Genomic DNA, 15,449 nt, shown 5'->3' with positions numbered 1-15,449 from the left:
GCTGCTTTCAAGTGTCTTTTTTATTTTTTTTCTTCTTGTGCCGCTGCCGCCTCAGGCCCACGTCCAGCAGCACGGCGGGTGTGGGCGCTTTGTAGGCGGCCGACTTGGGCACGCGTGCCCCCTTGAGGGAAACCACGTGCGGAAGGAGTGGCGGCGTCCGCAGGCCGAACGCCGCCAAGGGCGGCCCGTGAAGTCTCAGCAGCGGCTGCTGGCCCTCCAGCGCCGTCACCGCCACCCAACCTGCACACAGCGCACACTTGTCAGGAGAGCGCACAGTACGGTTCATTTCATCAACAAAAAAACAAACAAAAATCATTTGTTCAGCACGTAGTTTTCACCCGACTATAACTAGACTAGATTGGACGAAAACCCTCATTAAGAAACAATAACTGGGACGAAATCAGGATGCATTTTTCTCAACGAATGAGGACGAGATGAAAATGTACTTCATAAAAACTGGACTCAAATCGATGGACATTTTAGTTCATGTCATGAGATGATTTAATTTTGTAAAATCCTGTTTCTGCTAATCTGTCACTGTGACAATGTTACGTGACACAGTGACACACACCCTTTTAAAATCTGCAGGTGGATTCATAGTGAACGGTAAAAAAAAAAATTATAGCCATTAATCCAATGGCTATACCATTCCAACAATGTTAATTTGACTTCTCGTTAAGTTATTAGCTCAGCGTGGAGCCATAGTAGCCACTTGTTGATATACTCAAATTGCGTGTCAAGTTGTTTTTCATCAAAAAGATGAGCGAAAAATTTATGTGAAATGGTTTTAGATCCGAAATGTTCAACATAATCTGCGTACAAAAAAGGTATGCAGAGGTAAAATGTTCATCAAATTAGACTTAAAAAAAATGTTTTCTTGGACTAAAATGTTAAATTTATAGTCAAATAAAAATGGACTAAATAAAACTGGGGTGAGTTGATTAACTGTGATAAAAACTAACAAGTGTGACTACATTTGAAAAATGTCGGCTGAAATTAACAGTAGTGAACAGGCAGCGGTGCACGGCGCTGGCGGCGTACCTGCGGATGACAGCTTGATGTCGGCGGTGGCCTCCAGGGGGCCCCGCCCCTCCAGCCGGAAATCCTGAGGAACCAACGGGGGAAAGTCCTTCATGCGCTCCGCCCCTCCCGCTGGCACCTGAAGCCAAAAGCATAACGGACGTCAGCATCGTGGTCGCCGCCCCAAGCCCAATTTTCAACGCGCAGGCGAGCACTCACCCCCAGCAGATCGCCTCCGGCGTGTTTCTGGTAAATGGCGTCGGCTTTTTCCACGGTGCTGATGTGAACCGGAAGTCGAGCGGCGGCCACGACGGAAAACCAGCACGACTTCTCACCCTGGAATGGAACTCATAAATCAATCCCAAATGCTGGCTGGAGTCTTTCAAATGAGGTCCAACATGTTCACGACACTTTCAGGCCTCATCTGGACTACAGTCTTCCCTCGCTATAACGCGGTTCACTTTTCGCGGTCTCGCTGTATCGCAGATTTTTTTTTAAGTGCAATTTTGCATATTTTTTTACAGTATTATACCCATTTTATAAAATTTATGAAGGTTTGAACATTGTCAAAGTTTGAACAAGAGAGAAATGTGAGAACATGTAAATGCCTCAATGAGAAAAGTGTATAAATTGTGCGGTCGGGGATTTCAGAGCCTTAAAACATTTCTAAGAATTGTAAAACATAAAGCTAACTACTTCGCGGATTTCATTTATTGCAGGTATTTTTTGGAACCTAACCCCAGCGGAAAACGAGGGAACACTGTACATGACTTCCTCTCGCACGGCCCTTTCCAAGTAGCTTGCCAAACAATCACTTGCTGAATGCAGACAATGGAATTGCAAATTGCTTTAAAAAAAATTTAAAAAAATGCTTGCAAAGATGAATTGTACCTTCTGACATCTAGTGGAAGAAGTTGCAATTGCTCTGCCTGGTCCTCAATCAAAATAGTGTTTCCGAATTACTGGTCGACAACTGGCTTCAACGCCTGCGCACTGGACCAGCGGCGGCCGGGCCGCTTGCTGATCAGCGTTAAAGGGATGCTTGACTCAATGAGACATTTTCAGCAGTCAAAAGTTCATATTTTGTCGATAATTGATGTGGTAACTTCAATATTTTTCATGGACAATTAGTTTTCTACTTGCTGTTGACTGATGATGACAACACCTGTGCTGAGGAAGTAGGTCACAACCATTCATGGCTCAGTTTACTGACCAAACCTAGAAAACAGGTGAGGCATGATTGGCCGTGACCTACTTCCTCAGCACAGGTGACATCTGTCGACAGCAAGTAAAAAAAAAAAAAAGACTATTTATACAGGAAAAATAATGCAGTTCTCAAATTCACTCTGGACAAAATATTCACCTTTCACTGCTGAATATTGTTAAATGAGTAAGGTGTCCCTTTTAAGTCTAAAGTCCTCCATCGCTAACTTGAGCGTCAACGGTATTGTGGTGTCGCTTACTGACCTCCAGGAAGTCGATCCTGGCCAGAGCGCCGACAAAGAGACTCATTCCGGCCTTCAAGACGAACGTGCGTGGGATGATGGCCCGCGTCGGCACCACGGCTCTCACTTCCTGTTGCTGGAGCAGGTGCAGAATCTGCGGACAGCGGTCCACTTTGGATTTTTATTTTGTCCGGGAGACGCGACTCAAGCGCTGACGCGGCACTCACGTCGTGCTCCTTGGTGATTCCGGGCGTGTCAAAGAGCCAATGCGCGTCTTTCAGCTCCTTGTACGTCAACTCGCCGGGTCGCTCGTCTTCTTTTCCTGTCAAAACTGGGATTGCTTCAAACGGCGTACGACGACGGTGTCGATCGATCGATCGTCTTTCTCACCCGTCGGCGCCGTTTCCCCGTCGTCGTTCTCTCCGAAGGCCAAAGCGTCCGCATGGAAGCTGACGGTTGCTCGTCCCGCTTTGGGCAGGAACGTTCGACCGACGTGACCTGAGCACAAAAGGCAGAGTCGCTTGGAGGCCTCTGACGGCCGCGGCCCCGCCCACTGCCACTTGTAACGTACCTACCTACTAAGTATCCCTGGCGGCGGAGGTCTTGGACTTTCTTCAGCTGGTCGGGCGGCAGGTCGTCGTCCGTCCGCCGGCGACATTCCTCGAGACGCCGCTGCCGCCGAAACATCCGGTACGGCGTGGGGTTGATGATGGGGAACTTGAGCAGGTTCAGTGTGGTCCCTAAGCACGAGACAACAATCCCACCGCGAACACGTGTCAAAAGACAAACAAAGCAATTTGCTATTTGGACATCCTCAGTCATCTGAGTCCACAGCAACCTGCAAAGGTGGAATTTTGCCAACTGGGCTCTCATAGTTACTAATTTTGGCTGTGGGTTCCCCGTATGCAAAGGACACGACATCCACGTTGTTGGACTTGTTGGTAAAAGCATCTTCCTAAGTGAGCGTGTTGTATGTTTGCTGGCAACATGTTGCTCTTTTGCCGACTCTGAAATCTACATTTGGACCGCCTGCTCTTCTTTTGTGATGAACAAGTCCAGTTTTGCCACTGAGACTTGAGCCATATCTGCCAACGGCACAACTTTGAAAGTCATCAGCGACCATTTTCCAAGGCAAATGGACCAATGTCTCAAAATGAGTACTTTTTGATTTGACATGTGGAAACCACCACCTACTGCAGGACTGCCAAACCCTCGCAGACTCTCTTCTAATTTCAGAGACATCAATAGGCCACATTTCCCACGCCATTTAGATGTAGGCCAGCATCAAGAGTCCAGTTGGCGCCATTCAACGTTTGCGGTCAAGTTGATGAGCTTTGCGGCGATCTCACCTGGCCACGGGGAAACGGTGGCTTTGCCGATGAGGTCGGAGGCTCGCGACTTGCAGTAGTCGGACTGCAGTAGCGCGTTGAAGAGCGTGGACTTGCCGGCGTTGGCGCCTCCTACCAGGTAAACGTCGCCTTTGTACTTCCAGGAACGCTGCAGGCCGGAGATCAGCTCCTCCACGCCGTAGCCCGTCTTGGCGCTGATCAGGTGGACGTCGCTCACCTGAGAGCCGAAGCCGGCGTCCTCGCAGAAGCGGGTCAGCTGCCGGCGGATTCGTTGCAGGTAGTTGGGCGCGTCGGCGGGGAGGAGGTCAATCTTGTTGCCCACAACCACCACTGCTTTGTTGGTACCCACCAAGTCGGGAAGGTCCGGGACCAGCGAGTCGGGGACGTCCAGGAGGTCCACAATGAGGAGCACCAGCGCCCTGCGGGAGCGGATCTCGCGCACCACCTCGCGGAACTCGTCCTTCGACACTTGCACGTTCAGGGCCTTTTGGTGGTGGCGCAGCAAATGGCAGCGCTGGCAGGTGGCGCCGTTGAGACGCTCCTCCCGCAGCAGGGCCTTGTACTTCTCGCTGGGCAGGTAGCCCGGGACGGCGGCGTGTGCGCAGTGCAGGGTGGCGCCGCAGCCCGAGCAGTGGGTATCGCTGGCAGGTTCCTCCCGATCGGGCGTGCCGTAGATCTTGTGCCCCGCCTTCTTTTTCTTGTGGGAGGCCAGCAGGCTGTGGGGCAGCGGGAAGTCGGCGTCGTGGAACCGAATGAGGGACTCCGCCTGGGGGTCAGGTCCGCTGGCGTCCGCCAAAGCGCGCCGTTCCGACCCGCTGCTGGTCCGTCGAGCAGAATCAGCAGCGGGTGTGGGAGGAGGCCGGTTCGGCGGCGGAACCGCGTCCACCAAGGCCGCTTCCTCCTCGTTCTCGAGATCTGAAAGGACGCGAGACCGCTTCAACGCACCACTCATACGGGAAAAACGGGAAGCAAGTTCCATAAGATGGCGCGCCACATCACAAAAAGGAACTTTGGGGCCGCACGATACGCTTGCATTTCTCGTCTTCTGTTTTCTTAGCTTTAATTGGTTTGGAAAGTGATATTTGTTTATGGCGCTTGCCTGATAACACAGCGAGCAAACTGTGACTGGTGGAAGCTTTCGGAAAAGTAGCCAAGATGAAATCAAGACATTTGAAATTGTTTTTAACAAAAAAAAAAAAAAAAAACTCACTTGGAGCAAATTTTATAAACGCAAAATGCAGTCTACTAGTTATCGTTTGGAAAAAAAATCTATTGCATTTTCTTATCTTTACAAAACTGTTTTTCCACATTTAGTTTTTGCTACGTGACTTTGATGTGTTGTTTTTGCCAACTTAACATTGCGACCTCAAGAGAACTTCTTCAGGGTCTTGTGGAAGACCGAGGAGAAACAACGCTTTGTTTTTTTGTATTGTTTTTTTTTTTTTGTAGTTGACTCGATTGTCGCCAAAACACACAGGAAAGCTCAAATCGACAGACATTGATGCCACCTTTCCTTCACTTTAACCTTGATGTCATGGAGGTCAAGGAGAGCTGAAAAGGTCAAATTCATTTGGAAGACAGGAAAGGACAACATACTTTCACACAAATGTGACTTTTCCCAACTAACGTCATCGTGTGATGACGAGTGTTGCTGACGGAAGTGTCTCGTTTGTGGACTTTTTCTGCAAAATATTCAACATGAAATGAAAAAGGTAAAGATAGTAATTGATTTTGTGATTATGGTTTTCATTGATTTTGTTATTGGCCATTCTCAAACAAATAATGTAAAAGTGGTCAATGTTTTATTCCATTTGTGTGAAAGCAAAGAGAAACCGAAGCGGCTCCCCGGATACAAATGTGTCCCCGAACACTCAGAAAGTCAGGCATGCGCATGCGCAGTGCTGACCTGTGCCCTCCTGGTACCAGAAGCGTTCTTCCCGCGCCGGATCCACCGTGCAGCTCCGTTCGAGTCCGCGCGGGAGTCTGCCGGCCGTACGGTCGCTCGAAGTGCGTCCTGGGGCGGCTTTCGAACCCGGAAGTGACACGCTCCATCCAGTCGAGCGCCGGAATCCGAGCCGCAGCGTAGCCGCCACGCGCGCCGCATTCAACATGCTCCGTGAGCTTAGTGTGACGTTACTTCCTTTCACTGCGCGGAAGTGACGTCCCGGAGCGATGTCGTCTTGATGGGGAAACCCAAACCACCCCCTTACATGAAGTGAGCTTGTGTGAGTGGGTGAAAGAGTGATTAATAAAAAAAAAAAAAAAAAAAAAAAACACCCCCCCACCCCCCCCCAAAAAAAACAACTAAATAAACAAATAAATGTAAAACATTTTTGCCAGTGTGTATTTTTATTCACTTGCAATTGACTAATATTTGTTTTGTGAATTATTACTTTTGGAATTATATTTTAGTTGTACATATGTAAGTGTTTCGTGTACTGCGCATGTCGCAAAAGAGAGAGATGTGTAATCGAGCGAGCGAACCTCCTTCGAGAAGCGAGTTGACTAAAAGGAGACGAGCTTGAAATCCTGTCCTTGTTCTGTCGTGTCTGCCTAATTTAGCAGGGAAGACGCCAGAAAACATGCGAAACTCCAAAATATTTGGAACCCGCCTTTTACCCAGCCTCCGCAAACAACAAGTTGGGAAACACAAACAAAACAAGCAAGAAACGAAACACGTGAGTGGTGGCACGCTGCGTGATGACGTCAGCAAACCAAAGCTCCATCCCAGCTAAGTAGAAGTCTCACTTTGCTACGCTGTGCTGACCAAACAAGAGCAATCCAGTATGTCCAAATCTGTTCAAATGCGTCCCGATCATCAGAACATATGCAACACAATAACACGTTCGCAACACTTCCTGTCAACATTTCACCTACATGCAAAACGATTCGGATAGACTTTATGTAAAATGTATTTACTTGTAAAGAAAATAAATGTATTAACACTTCAAAATGTTTGCTTTGTTCTTGTTTACTGCAAAACTGATATTTATGTTTATGTACAGCACTTTGTATAAGAGCAATGCCTGTTCTTAAAGCGCTATAAATAAAGTTGAGTTGAGTTGAGTTGAGTAGACTGGAGTGAGCCTTCTGTCTGGCTGTTAGAGGATCTTTGCATGTTTGCTCTAATTTTTCTTCATCAACATTTTCTTTCCCTCTTTTGGTTCTTTCTTTTTGGAAAAATGATCCGCTTGTCACGCTGCGCGCGCCTACCGACCCGCTTCCGCCTCTCGCCGGACGTTCACGTGAGTCCACCGAACTCGACTGGATCCAAAACAGGTCAAAGGTTAAAGGTTCAACTCGACACTTTTTTTTTTTTTTCATTTACACAAAAACAATTGACAAAATTCTCGTTGGGAGAAAACATTTGTGTTTGTACATCAATTACCAGAACGAACAAAATGGAAACTTAAAAAAAAAAAAAAAGAACAGGAGAGCATTAAAACACACGCACACACACACACACATAAACCTGTTTCCACAAGTCAACTGTATTCGGTCTTCCATTTCAAAACAACATTTCTTTGAGAACTCACATAACTTGTGATCATCAAATCCTCCTTCAAGGTTGACAAGTTTGCAAAATGTGACTGCATTTCAATTTGTGATCTTTGGACGGGCTTGTCGAAATGTGAAATGTTTTGCAGTTGAAAATTAACCAAGTTTTCAAACTTCAAGCAACGCACGTGACCACACCATTTTCTTGCTTTTCCTTTTTAAGCACCAAACCATGACCAATATGATGTCATCACATGATAATGATCAACATTTTCGTTTGTTTTTCAGGCTGTTGACCACACATCAAAAGCATGTTAGCAACAGGGAACACACGCATGCACAATGCAAATATCTGAATGTGTGTTTGTGTGTGTGTGTGTATGTGTGGGGGGTGTGTGTGTGTGTGTGCGCGTGGTCAGCGCTCAGCCGGCCTCTCAACGGGAGGCGGAGAAGGAGGTGGAGCCTTGTACGAGTTCCGCACCTATCAGATCCGTCCGGACCGGAGCTCCGCCTTCCTGAAGCTAACCAATGAGAAGATTCACCTGAGGACCGCCCACTCGGAGCTGATTGGCTACTGGAGCGTGGAGTACGGCGCCCTTAATCAGGTTTTCCATATTTGGAAGTACGGTGAGGAGTCCGTCTGTTGCAAGTCCGTGGCGCAGGGTCCTGCCCCTCGGTGAATAAGCTCCACCCCTTATCACCCCCTAGACTCCTTCAGTCATCGCGCTTCGGTGCGCGCGGCGCTCGCTCAGGACGAGCGCTGGATCGGCGAGTACGTGGGCCAGGCCATCCCCATGCTCACGTGCCAAGACAACCACGTCGCCGCCCTGCTGCCCTGGAGCCGCATCAGCGCCCCGCCGCACCGCGGAGGTCGGTCGCGTCACGTCACATCACGCCACGTCACATCACGTCACGTCACGTCACGTCACGTCACGTCACGTCACGTCACGTCACGTCACGTCACGTCACGTCACGTCACGTCACGTCAGCCTCAACTCAGCTTACTTGGTCAAGGCAGGGGCGGGACCTTATTTTGGCACCCAGCTCCAGTCTTGCGCACATTTGCATCTTTTGCCACCGATAAAAGTGGTCATTTGCGCTGTTGTGGGACAGAACGCAGATGACTCCCCAGCCAATCGAAGCGGCTCTCCTCATTCCCCTTCAAATCAGGCCAGCAGAGTCCCAAACATGCTAGTCTCCACTAGGAGTGTGATGATATATCGATATTGCAATAAATCATGATACTTTATCTCCCAAAAGACTCTCAATACGCCTACGCAAATATGGCGATATTTGTAGTGAATATACAGCCACTATAACGGCTCCATTGTTGATGACTTATTGAGCAATTACTTGGCGGGCCACTAGGGGGAGCGCCTCATAAGAGTAGCGGGGAAATGGACGCAAGTCTTCAGGCGATTTTGTGTTTCGGCTTTTTGAAGCACACAATTTCTGAGGAATATTGATTTCATTGGATTTGATATTGAAGTCATTTTATTTATTTATTGACTTTTGCAAAGTTACACAAAAAAATGGTGTCACAGTTTATCAAATGAAACAATTGACTATGTGACTGACTGACATGTTGCATGACATGCGTGTTTAAGAAAGACAAATTTGTTGACGGAAAGTTAAGAAGACATTTATATTTGTTTAAAAAGAAATACACTAAAGTACTCGGTGTGAAGAAGACAGCAGTCTGAATATTGTGTTTCAGTGATGGTACAAAAAGAAACAGTTTTCATCAGTTTATGTCTTGAGTCGTTTTATCATAGATGATCGAGGACTTATTACCTGAGCAATATATCGATAATGTCGATATCGTCATATTGTGAGATAATCGTTATGGTGAGCCTTGTATGGCATATGGTATCGTGAGGTCATGAGAGTTTCCCAGCCCTCGTCTCCACTTCGCATGCAGGAAACACACACGGTGGTCCGTGAGCTCAAACGTGTCTTCAACTAAATGAGCATGTAACGTCACGTTAACGTACGCGTGTTTTTTCAGGTGTCTTTGAACTGGCCTCCTTCAGGACGCGCGTGGGCGCCGCCGCGCTTTGGGGCGCGTCTCTCCAGGACGCCTCCCGTGACGCTCGCGGGCACGCTCACCTGGTCGCCGCCTTCCAAAGCGACATCGGCCAGCTGGACACAGGTGAGTGCGATATGCGTTTACGTTCACGTTTGCTTACACGCAGGTGACGCGCTTGCCCTCGCCAGTTTACGCCCTGTGGTGGTTCAAGAGCGCCGACGAGCGGCATCAAGTGCAACGTGAGGCTGCAGGTGAGACCCCGCCCAGCAGGCTTATGACATCACGGCGGCGTGACATGTGACGTGACGTGGTGTCCTTCAGCGCACGGCGCCTTGAGCCTGCTGGAGTCTCGCCAGACCAAAGTCATGTTCCCGTGTTCCTTCTCGCCCATCAAGTGATTTGTTGACGCCTCGGCAAAGCGGGCATCCTGCGGCGGTGGGCGGGGCTTGTCCTCTCTCTCCAAAGAGACACAAAAACTGTTGTTTTTGTTGGCTTCCAAATAAAGTTGTGGAACAAAGTTTGTGTATGCGTCATCTGGCACTCCAATACGACGGGAAACTTCTCACGATGACTGCAGCTGGCACCCGTGATGAGCACCCGACTTCACAAAAAAAAAAGAATCTGCTCCAAAATGTGATGTTTTGGCTCATGATGATGATGATGATGTCTGCTGCTGAGTGTCAGCCAGCACTTGCAAAGCGACAACTTGTCTCCGATTTCCAGCGGTTTCTCACCAGTTCAGATCAATTCAAAGCAATCAAGCTCATTGATTCCCAGACCAAATCATTTCAAAACAGGATGCACATGGGGGTGTGAATTGTACCAGGTGATTCGTGTCACGATTCCTAGGTCACAATTCCATACCAATTAATCCAGATATGAATCTATAAATCAATTGCAAATTTTTTATCCAAATTCAGAAAATACTACTCAGTAAACTTGCACACTGTAAAATTTAAATGAAAATCTATTTATTTACCTGAATCTTCAGTCTTATAATGGTGATATATATATATATATATATATATATATATATATATATATATATATATATATATATATATATATATATATATATATATATATATATATATATATGTAACTAACTGGTTGCAATCTATTTCATGTTTGAACAGCATTGAATTCAAATCTTAAGGCTTCATGTTCCATTCATATAATGTTCATCCATGCTTAACATGTGAACCGTAACCCTATTGCTGCATTGGAGGATGGTCGGAAGTGGGACTTTTCCGAGTTTAAACCAGGAAGTGTGTACGGGAACGCCCCCTTCAACTCGGAAATTCCACTTGCGAAGTCGAAAAAATAAAAAGAAAGAGCCCGACTTCACCGACGGACGACAAGTGATGTCACTCTACAATGGCGACTACAGACCCTGAATGGTAAAACACAATTTACTCGAGTATGAAACTAGATAGCTTTCTTCATTCATAAATATTAGAAATAACTTGACGTACCACATCGTACGTGACAGTATGCCGCTATTTCCTGGCATGAAATTATACAGTCAACTACTGAACTGTATGGAATGCTTATGAAATAAGATCAAAACAATAAATGAAGCAAAATTACGAGCAGGTAAGTTTGCTGGAGGTCAAAATGAGTTTTGAGAACCAAAATTTAAAAAAAAAATTTATCACCATCCGCCATTTTTGTTGTTTACTTTCACCTTGAAGGCTTTCAGGTTGGAACTGGAAAAAAAAAACAACAACTTGGATATATTCGACTTCCCACCATCCTCTAATGCAGCACATGTAAGATGTTTTCCATTAAAAAAATGAATGTTTAAAAATCGATTTGGCCGCCTATTGAATCGATTCGCGATTTGCGCGCTGTAATATAGTGATATATTGCTGAGTCGATTTTTTTTAACATCCCTAGTAAGCCCAAATGAAGATGTTTTTTTGTATCTTTAAAATAAGCCCCAGTTACATCACGTTTCAGCTTTCGCCCTCTTGCCACAAGGCTTACACGGAATTTGATTTGATTTTTGACCCAAAATCAAATAACCGTACAGAAAGATGGATTCCAAACAAGCAGATTTTTTTTCAATCTGGAATTTGCTTTGAAGGCCATATCATATTGCAAAACCCCCAAAAAGTAACAAAACTGGACTACTAGTTGTTGCACTTGTCACGCACGCAACTTGTTGACGTGAGTGGCAGTAGCAGACACGCAGCCGGTGACGCGCGGTCGGTCGCGTGTTGTGTTTTGTCCCGGCGGCTTGTTGTGGCGTTTTTGCGCTGACTGGGCAGAGTCTGCGAGCGGCGTTGATCCCGAGATTAGACGCGCACAAAAGCGCCGTCACAACACGAGCGCGTGTGGCGGGCCGGCCAGACCACTATATGTACGTGGAGTGTGTACGCGGCCCACATCAGCTCCGCTCTGCTCCGGTCCGGTCCTCAGCATGCGGTGCGCGTTGTTGCTCTTCATCTGCATTGCGCTCCTCCGCGCAAGTGAGTCTGCCCAAACATCCGTCCGTCCCGCCGCCATTCTCAAACGTGCTCGCTCCTTCTTCTTTCTTGCAGATGCTGACGACAACTTGAGGAGGGTGAGAAAGTCGCCGGGGATCATTCGTTCGTGCAACTGCAGCGTTAAGTGCCACCGAGTCCTTCACGCATCATCTGGCCACCGCACGCGACTTAGTGTGAATATCGATGCGATCCAATTCCTTAAAAAAAGTGGAAGCCCATTTTGAGCAGTTGACGTTCTGACGGTGACCGAAGCGTGCCTATCTTGTTTCCTGCTCTATTTGGCTCTCCAAATGGCGGCGTTGTCAAGTCTTGTCAGAATTTGGATGGTTGAACTCCTAACCTAAGCGTCGGCTTTCAAGTCTTTCTTCCAGAAAGAAAAACAAACGAGCTCTCGAGTTGCAGCGGCTGGCAAATGGCGCCGCTGGCCGCCAGCCTCCAAAAGGGTCATGTCCCATAACCGTCGCCAATCCTCACCAAAATTGATGTGCACATCTCCGCTCACAGCCAAATCAGCAACGTTACGATGTCCATCAAATCTCAAAAACTGCAACGATTGTTTTCAAAGATTGGCTACGAGTAGAGACGTACGTGCACGTGATTGGTGAGGATGGATGACCGTTTTGTGACGGAGAACTTTTGGAAGCGGGCAGGCTGGCTGCACCCTCACCAACTGCCACTCCAAATGTCGTGTTTTGTTTTGCTTGAAAGGACAGATTCGCCCTTGTAAGGAGTACGCAGTTAAGTAGAAGAAGGACAGATTCAATTTGCGCATACCGAGGTGGAAATTCAAGTAGGACGTACAATCAATCTCGAAGACTGCGGTCGCATTGCAAACATTCAGATACGAATCTGATCTATGACCACATATATGAAAGTCAGCAAACCCAGTTGGATTCGAACTAATCGGAACTGAGTCGTTCACGCCAAATTCACACTGACTGCGGAACGGACGAGGTGCGTTTTCCGTATGGACGCCACAAGAGTAGAACCCATTCAAGTCTGTGTGTCAATTCACACCAGCTGCGGTGCGGTGTGGGAACGGATGCGGCGATGTGGAAGGTTTCCGCAAGCGTCCTATTTTTTTCCGGACACCACATGCAGATTTTCAAGAAGCTGAAGAAATGACACGAGCCGGACAGGCAGTCGGGCGTCTTGCATCAAGATCAATCCGCTATATTTCAAAACAAAACTGTTTGCGAACTCGTTTTTTTGGGGGGGGAGGGAAGCTAGCTAACTACATAGTATGACATAAGTCGGGCATTTAGGACAAAAAATGAGCTCAAAATAAATTAAACTTGACAAGACTATTTAAAGACAGAATGTGCTTAGCCACGGTCAAAGCCCATAAATAATGTGCAAAAAGCATCTGGATGTGGTAACAGGCCAATGTGGCTTTTGTTTACAAACGTTCTGCAGTCAGTGTGAATTGGGCATCACCAACTTGGGTGGGTGGCATTTGCCTGCGGTGTGAACGTAGACAAATTGGTGCGTATGCACGCAAATGAGTTGAGTGGCACATCCAAACAATCACAAGCGCCTTTTGGGAGTTGGGGAATGCTTGATGACGTTTGTTTGTTTGTTTGTTTGTTTGTTTGTTTGTTTGTTTGTGGGCAGCCCCAGTGCAGCGGCACCACCCTGACGCGAGCGTGTCCGCTCAACTACTCCCCCGTGTGCGGCAGCGACGGCGTCACCTACCCCAACGAATGCGCTCTCTGCATACACCGACTGTGAGTGAGTTTGTCACTTGAGTTGACAACGTGAACGACGCGCGTTGTCATTGGTCAAACATGTGGGAGGAACAATTGAAATGTATCACTTCCGCTGCTACGAGGCAGGTGGCTCTCTTACAAGATTTCATTGGCTTGTCAAGCGCTACTTGTGATGGCGTGATCGTAACGCGCTTGCAAGCATGACGGCCATCTCGTGCAGCGGGCGACGCCTTGTTTGAAGCAAAACGTTATCTGCTCACGTGCCAGAGCAAACTTGGCCAAATTGGCAACAACTCTTCATCTCCCACATCAGGTTTGGAAAAAGTACAAACAACAAAAACTAACAAGCCCACACTTAAAAATCATGACAAGTATATGACAATTTCAAAAACAAAACTTCCAATAATGGATTGGAACCCTGGCAGGACAGACTCGCACGCATGCACGCACGCCTTTGGTTATGTGACCTTGTGTGTATTTGTGCTTGTGTCTGCAGGGAGAAGAAGTTGGACATTGTGATCATGAAGGACGGCCCCTGCTGATGACATCATCAGCATGTGTTTTTTCACAGACTACTTCCCACACACGCACAACACACACATGCACACGCACACGTTTGTCTATTTTTCATGGTGTTCCTTAACTCATTTGCTCCCAAAAACGTATACATATATTCTATTTTAAATGTTTGAAGTGTCCCAAAGACGTATTTATACGTTTTTGTTTTTAAATGTTTTTCTATGCTCGCGCATACAAAAGGCTTTGATGCAGCCTCTCAGTTGAAGAGAATGCTTGAAGCAATGGTAGTTACTACAACAGCGGCCAGCAGGTGGCAGCAGAGTATAAGAGATGTTGCAAAAGCTATTTTCCCCACTGTTTGAAACAGATTTGTGAATAATGATGAAACTTAGCTATATTCTAATGTTAATTGCTGCAAAACGGAAACAGATCGAAATATACTTTTTTTTCCTGATGAAAGAAGAGCCTAATCTTTCTTTTGGTAGGCTCCCTGTTTTGATAGCAATAGAACACAATATTCTGTGGGCCTTGCAAAATTTAGTTAACATGGCTGGGAGTTAAAAACGGGCAGCAAGTTTTGTTTGCCATCTTTTTCTTGTCACGTGTGACAAATAGAAAGAATGAATTTCAATGGGACAAATGGAACTTATGTGAAATAAATGATGACATCATGTCAACATGCTAACGCGTTGTGCTGACTTCCTGCGATGCTAACCTGTTAGCCGCCCACACGCAATCCATAGTATGGCAGCGCGCCAACGTGGGCCCCTGCTTGGCTACCCGACCCGCCCATCCACTCGGCCCCGCCCCCAATCATCACACGTTACATCACGTTGCCGTGCTGACCTTCTGCTCCGGGACCGCCAATCCGCAACCGCACACTGGATAAGCCGCAAAGCCGCCATCTTGGTACTCCCAAGATAGGTATCTCGGCATTTGGCTGCAAAATGCCGACATGCGTCGCATTCAACTGCACAAATGGCCAGTTGAAAGGCTGTGGACTAACATTTCACCTGTAAATATGATTGAAATGGAATGAAAAAGATATATTTTTTTTTAAGATGAAAGAAAAAGAGGATGCATACCACCCACTTGTCCTACGTAGTAGTGCTGGGAATCATTGACTGTCTCACGATTCGATTCGATTACGATTTTTGGGTCTACGATTCAATTCAGAATCGATTCTCGATTCAAACGATTTTCAATTCAAAATGATTTGATTGACAAATGATTTCTGCTTCAATTTACAGATATGCACATTGTCATGATCTACTCCAGTCTGCTTTGCAAGACAAAATGACAAATAGAGACATTAAAGTGTCTTTTTTTTGTTTTGTTTAAATATTTATAAATTTTGTATTGTAAGTGCCTTTTTCCACAAAAAGAGC

At 46.7% G+C, this 15,449-nt stretch overlaps 3 protein-coding genes across 6 annotated transcripts; 2 read left to right on the top strand and 1 right to left on the bottom strand.

The window, feature by feature from the left end:
- Positions 1-2: 2 nt before the first annotated feature.
- Positions 3-6,033, bottom strand: noa1 (nitric oxide associated 1). 3 transcript variants are annotated; one of them, XM_077532605.1, is made up of 10 exons: positions 5,721-6,033; positions 4,164-4,729; positions 3,815-4,070; positions 3,041-3,205; positions 2,856-2,963; positions 2,693-2,787; positions 2,488-2,619; positions 1,240-1,356; positions 1,042-1,159; positions 3-240 (listed from the first exon to the last, which is right to left on the bottom strand). In XM_077532605.1, exons 1-10 carry the CDS (start codon positions 5,923-5,925, stop codon positions 8-10), a joined length of 1,995 nt encoding a protein of 664 aa, XP_077388731.1. In that variant the 5' UTR covers positions 5,926-6,033; the 3' UTR covers positions 3-7. The 3 variants fall into 3 exon arrangements, with proteins under 3 accessions (XP_077388731.1, XP_077388730.1, XP_077388732.1); XM_077532604.1 differs by having other exon boundaries at positions 3,815-4,729; XM_077532606.1 differs by lacking the exon at positions 1,240-1,356 and having other exon boundaries at positions 3,815-4,729.
- Positions 6,034-6,902: 869 nt separating this feature from the next.
- Positions 6,903-9,858, top strand: nipsnap3a (nipsnap homolog 3A (C. elegans)). 2 transcript variants are annotated; one of them, XM_077532610.1, is made up of 6 exons: positions 6,903-7,059; positions 7,732-7,939; positions 8,021-8,182; positions 9,321-9,464; positions 9,530-9,592; positions 9,663-9,858. In XM_077532610.1, the coding sequence occupies exons 1-6, from the start codon at positions 6,931-6,933 to the stop codon at positions 9,737-9,739; spliced, it is 783 nt and encodes a 260-aa protein (XP_077388736.1). In that variant the 5' UTR covers positions 6,903-6,930; the 3' UTR covers positions 9,740-9,858. The 2 variants fall into 2 exon arrangements, with proteins under 2 accessions (XP_077388736.1, XP_077388734.1); XM_077532608.1 differs by having other exon boundaries at positions 6,932-7,107.
- A 1,797-nt stretch (positions 9,859-11,655) lies between these two features.
- On the top strand, positions 11,656-14,746 carry LOC144025763 (putative pancreatic secretory proteinase inhibitor). The gene is made up of 4 exons (XM_077532082.1): positions 11,656-11,815; positions 11,888-11,910; positions 13,448-13,560; positions 14,039-14,746. Exons 1-4 carry the CDS (start codon positions 11,767-11,769, stop codon positions 14,082-14,084), a joined length of 231 nt encoding a protein of 76 aa, XP_077388208.1. The 5' UTR covers positions 11,656-11,766; the 3' UTR covers positions 14,085-14,746.
- The last annotated feature ends 703 nt before the right edge of the window (positions 14,747-15,449 follow it).

The sequence above is a fragment of the Festucalex cinctus genome, chromosome 9, assembly GCF_051991245.1.
Source record: "Festucalex cinctus isolate MCC-2025b chromosome 9, RoL_Fcin_1.0, whole genome shotgun sequence".
NCBI classification, from domain to species: Eukaryota; Metazoa; Chordata; class Actinopteri; order Syngnathiformes; family Syngnathidae; genus Festucalex; species Festucalex cinctus.
The sequence above is the reverse complement of the archived record's forward strand: the minus strand, read 5'-3'. Positions and strand labels throughout refer to the sequence as shown.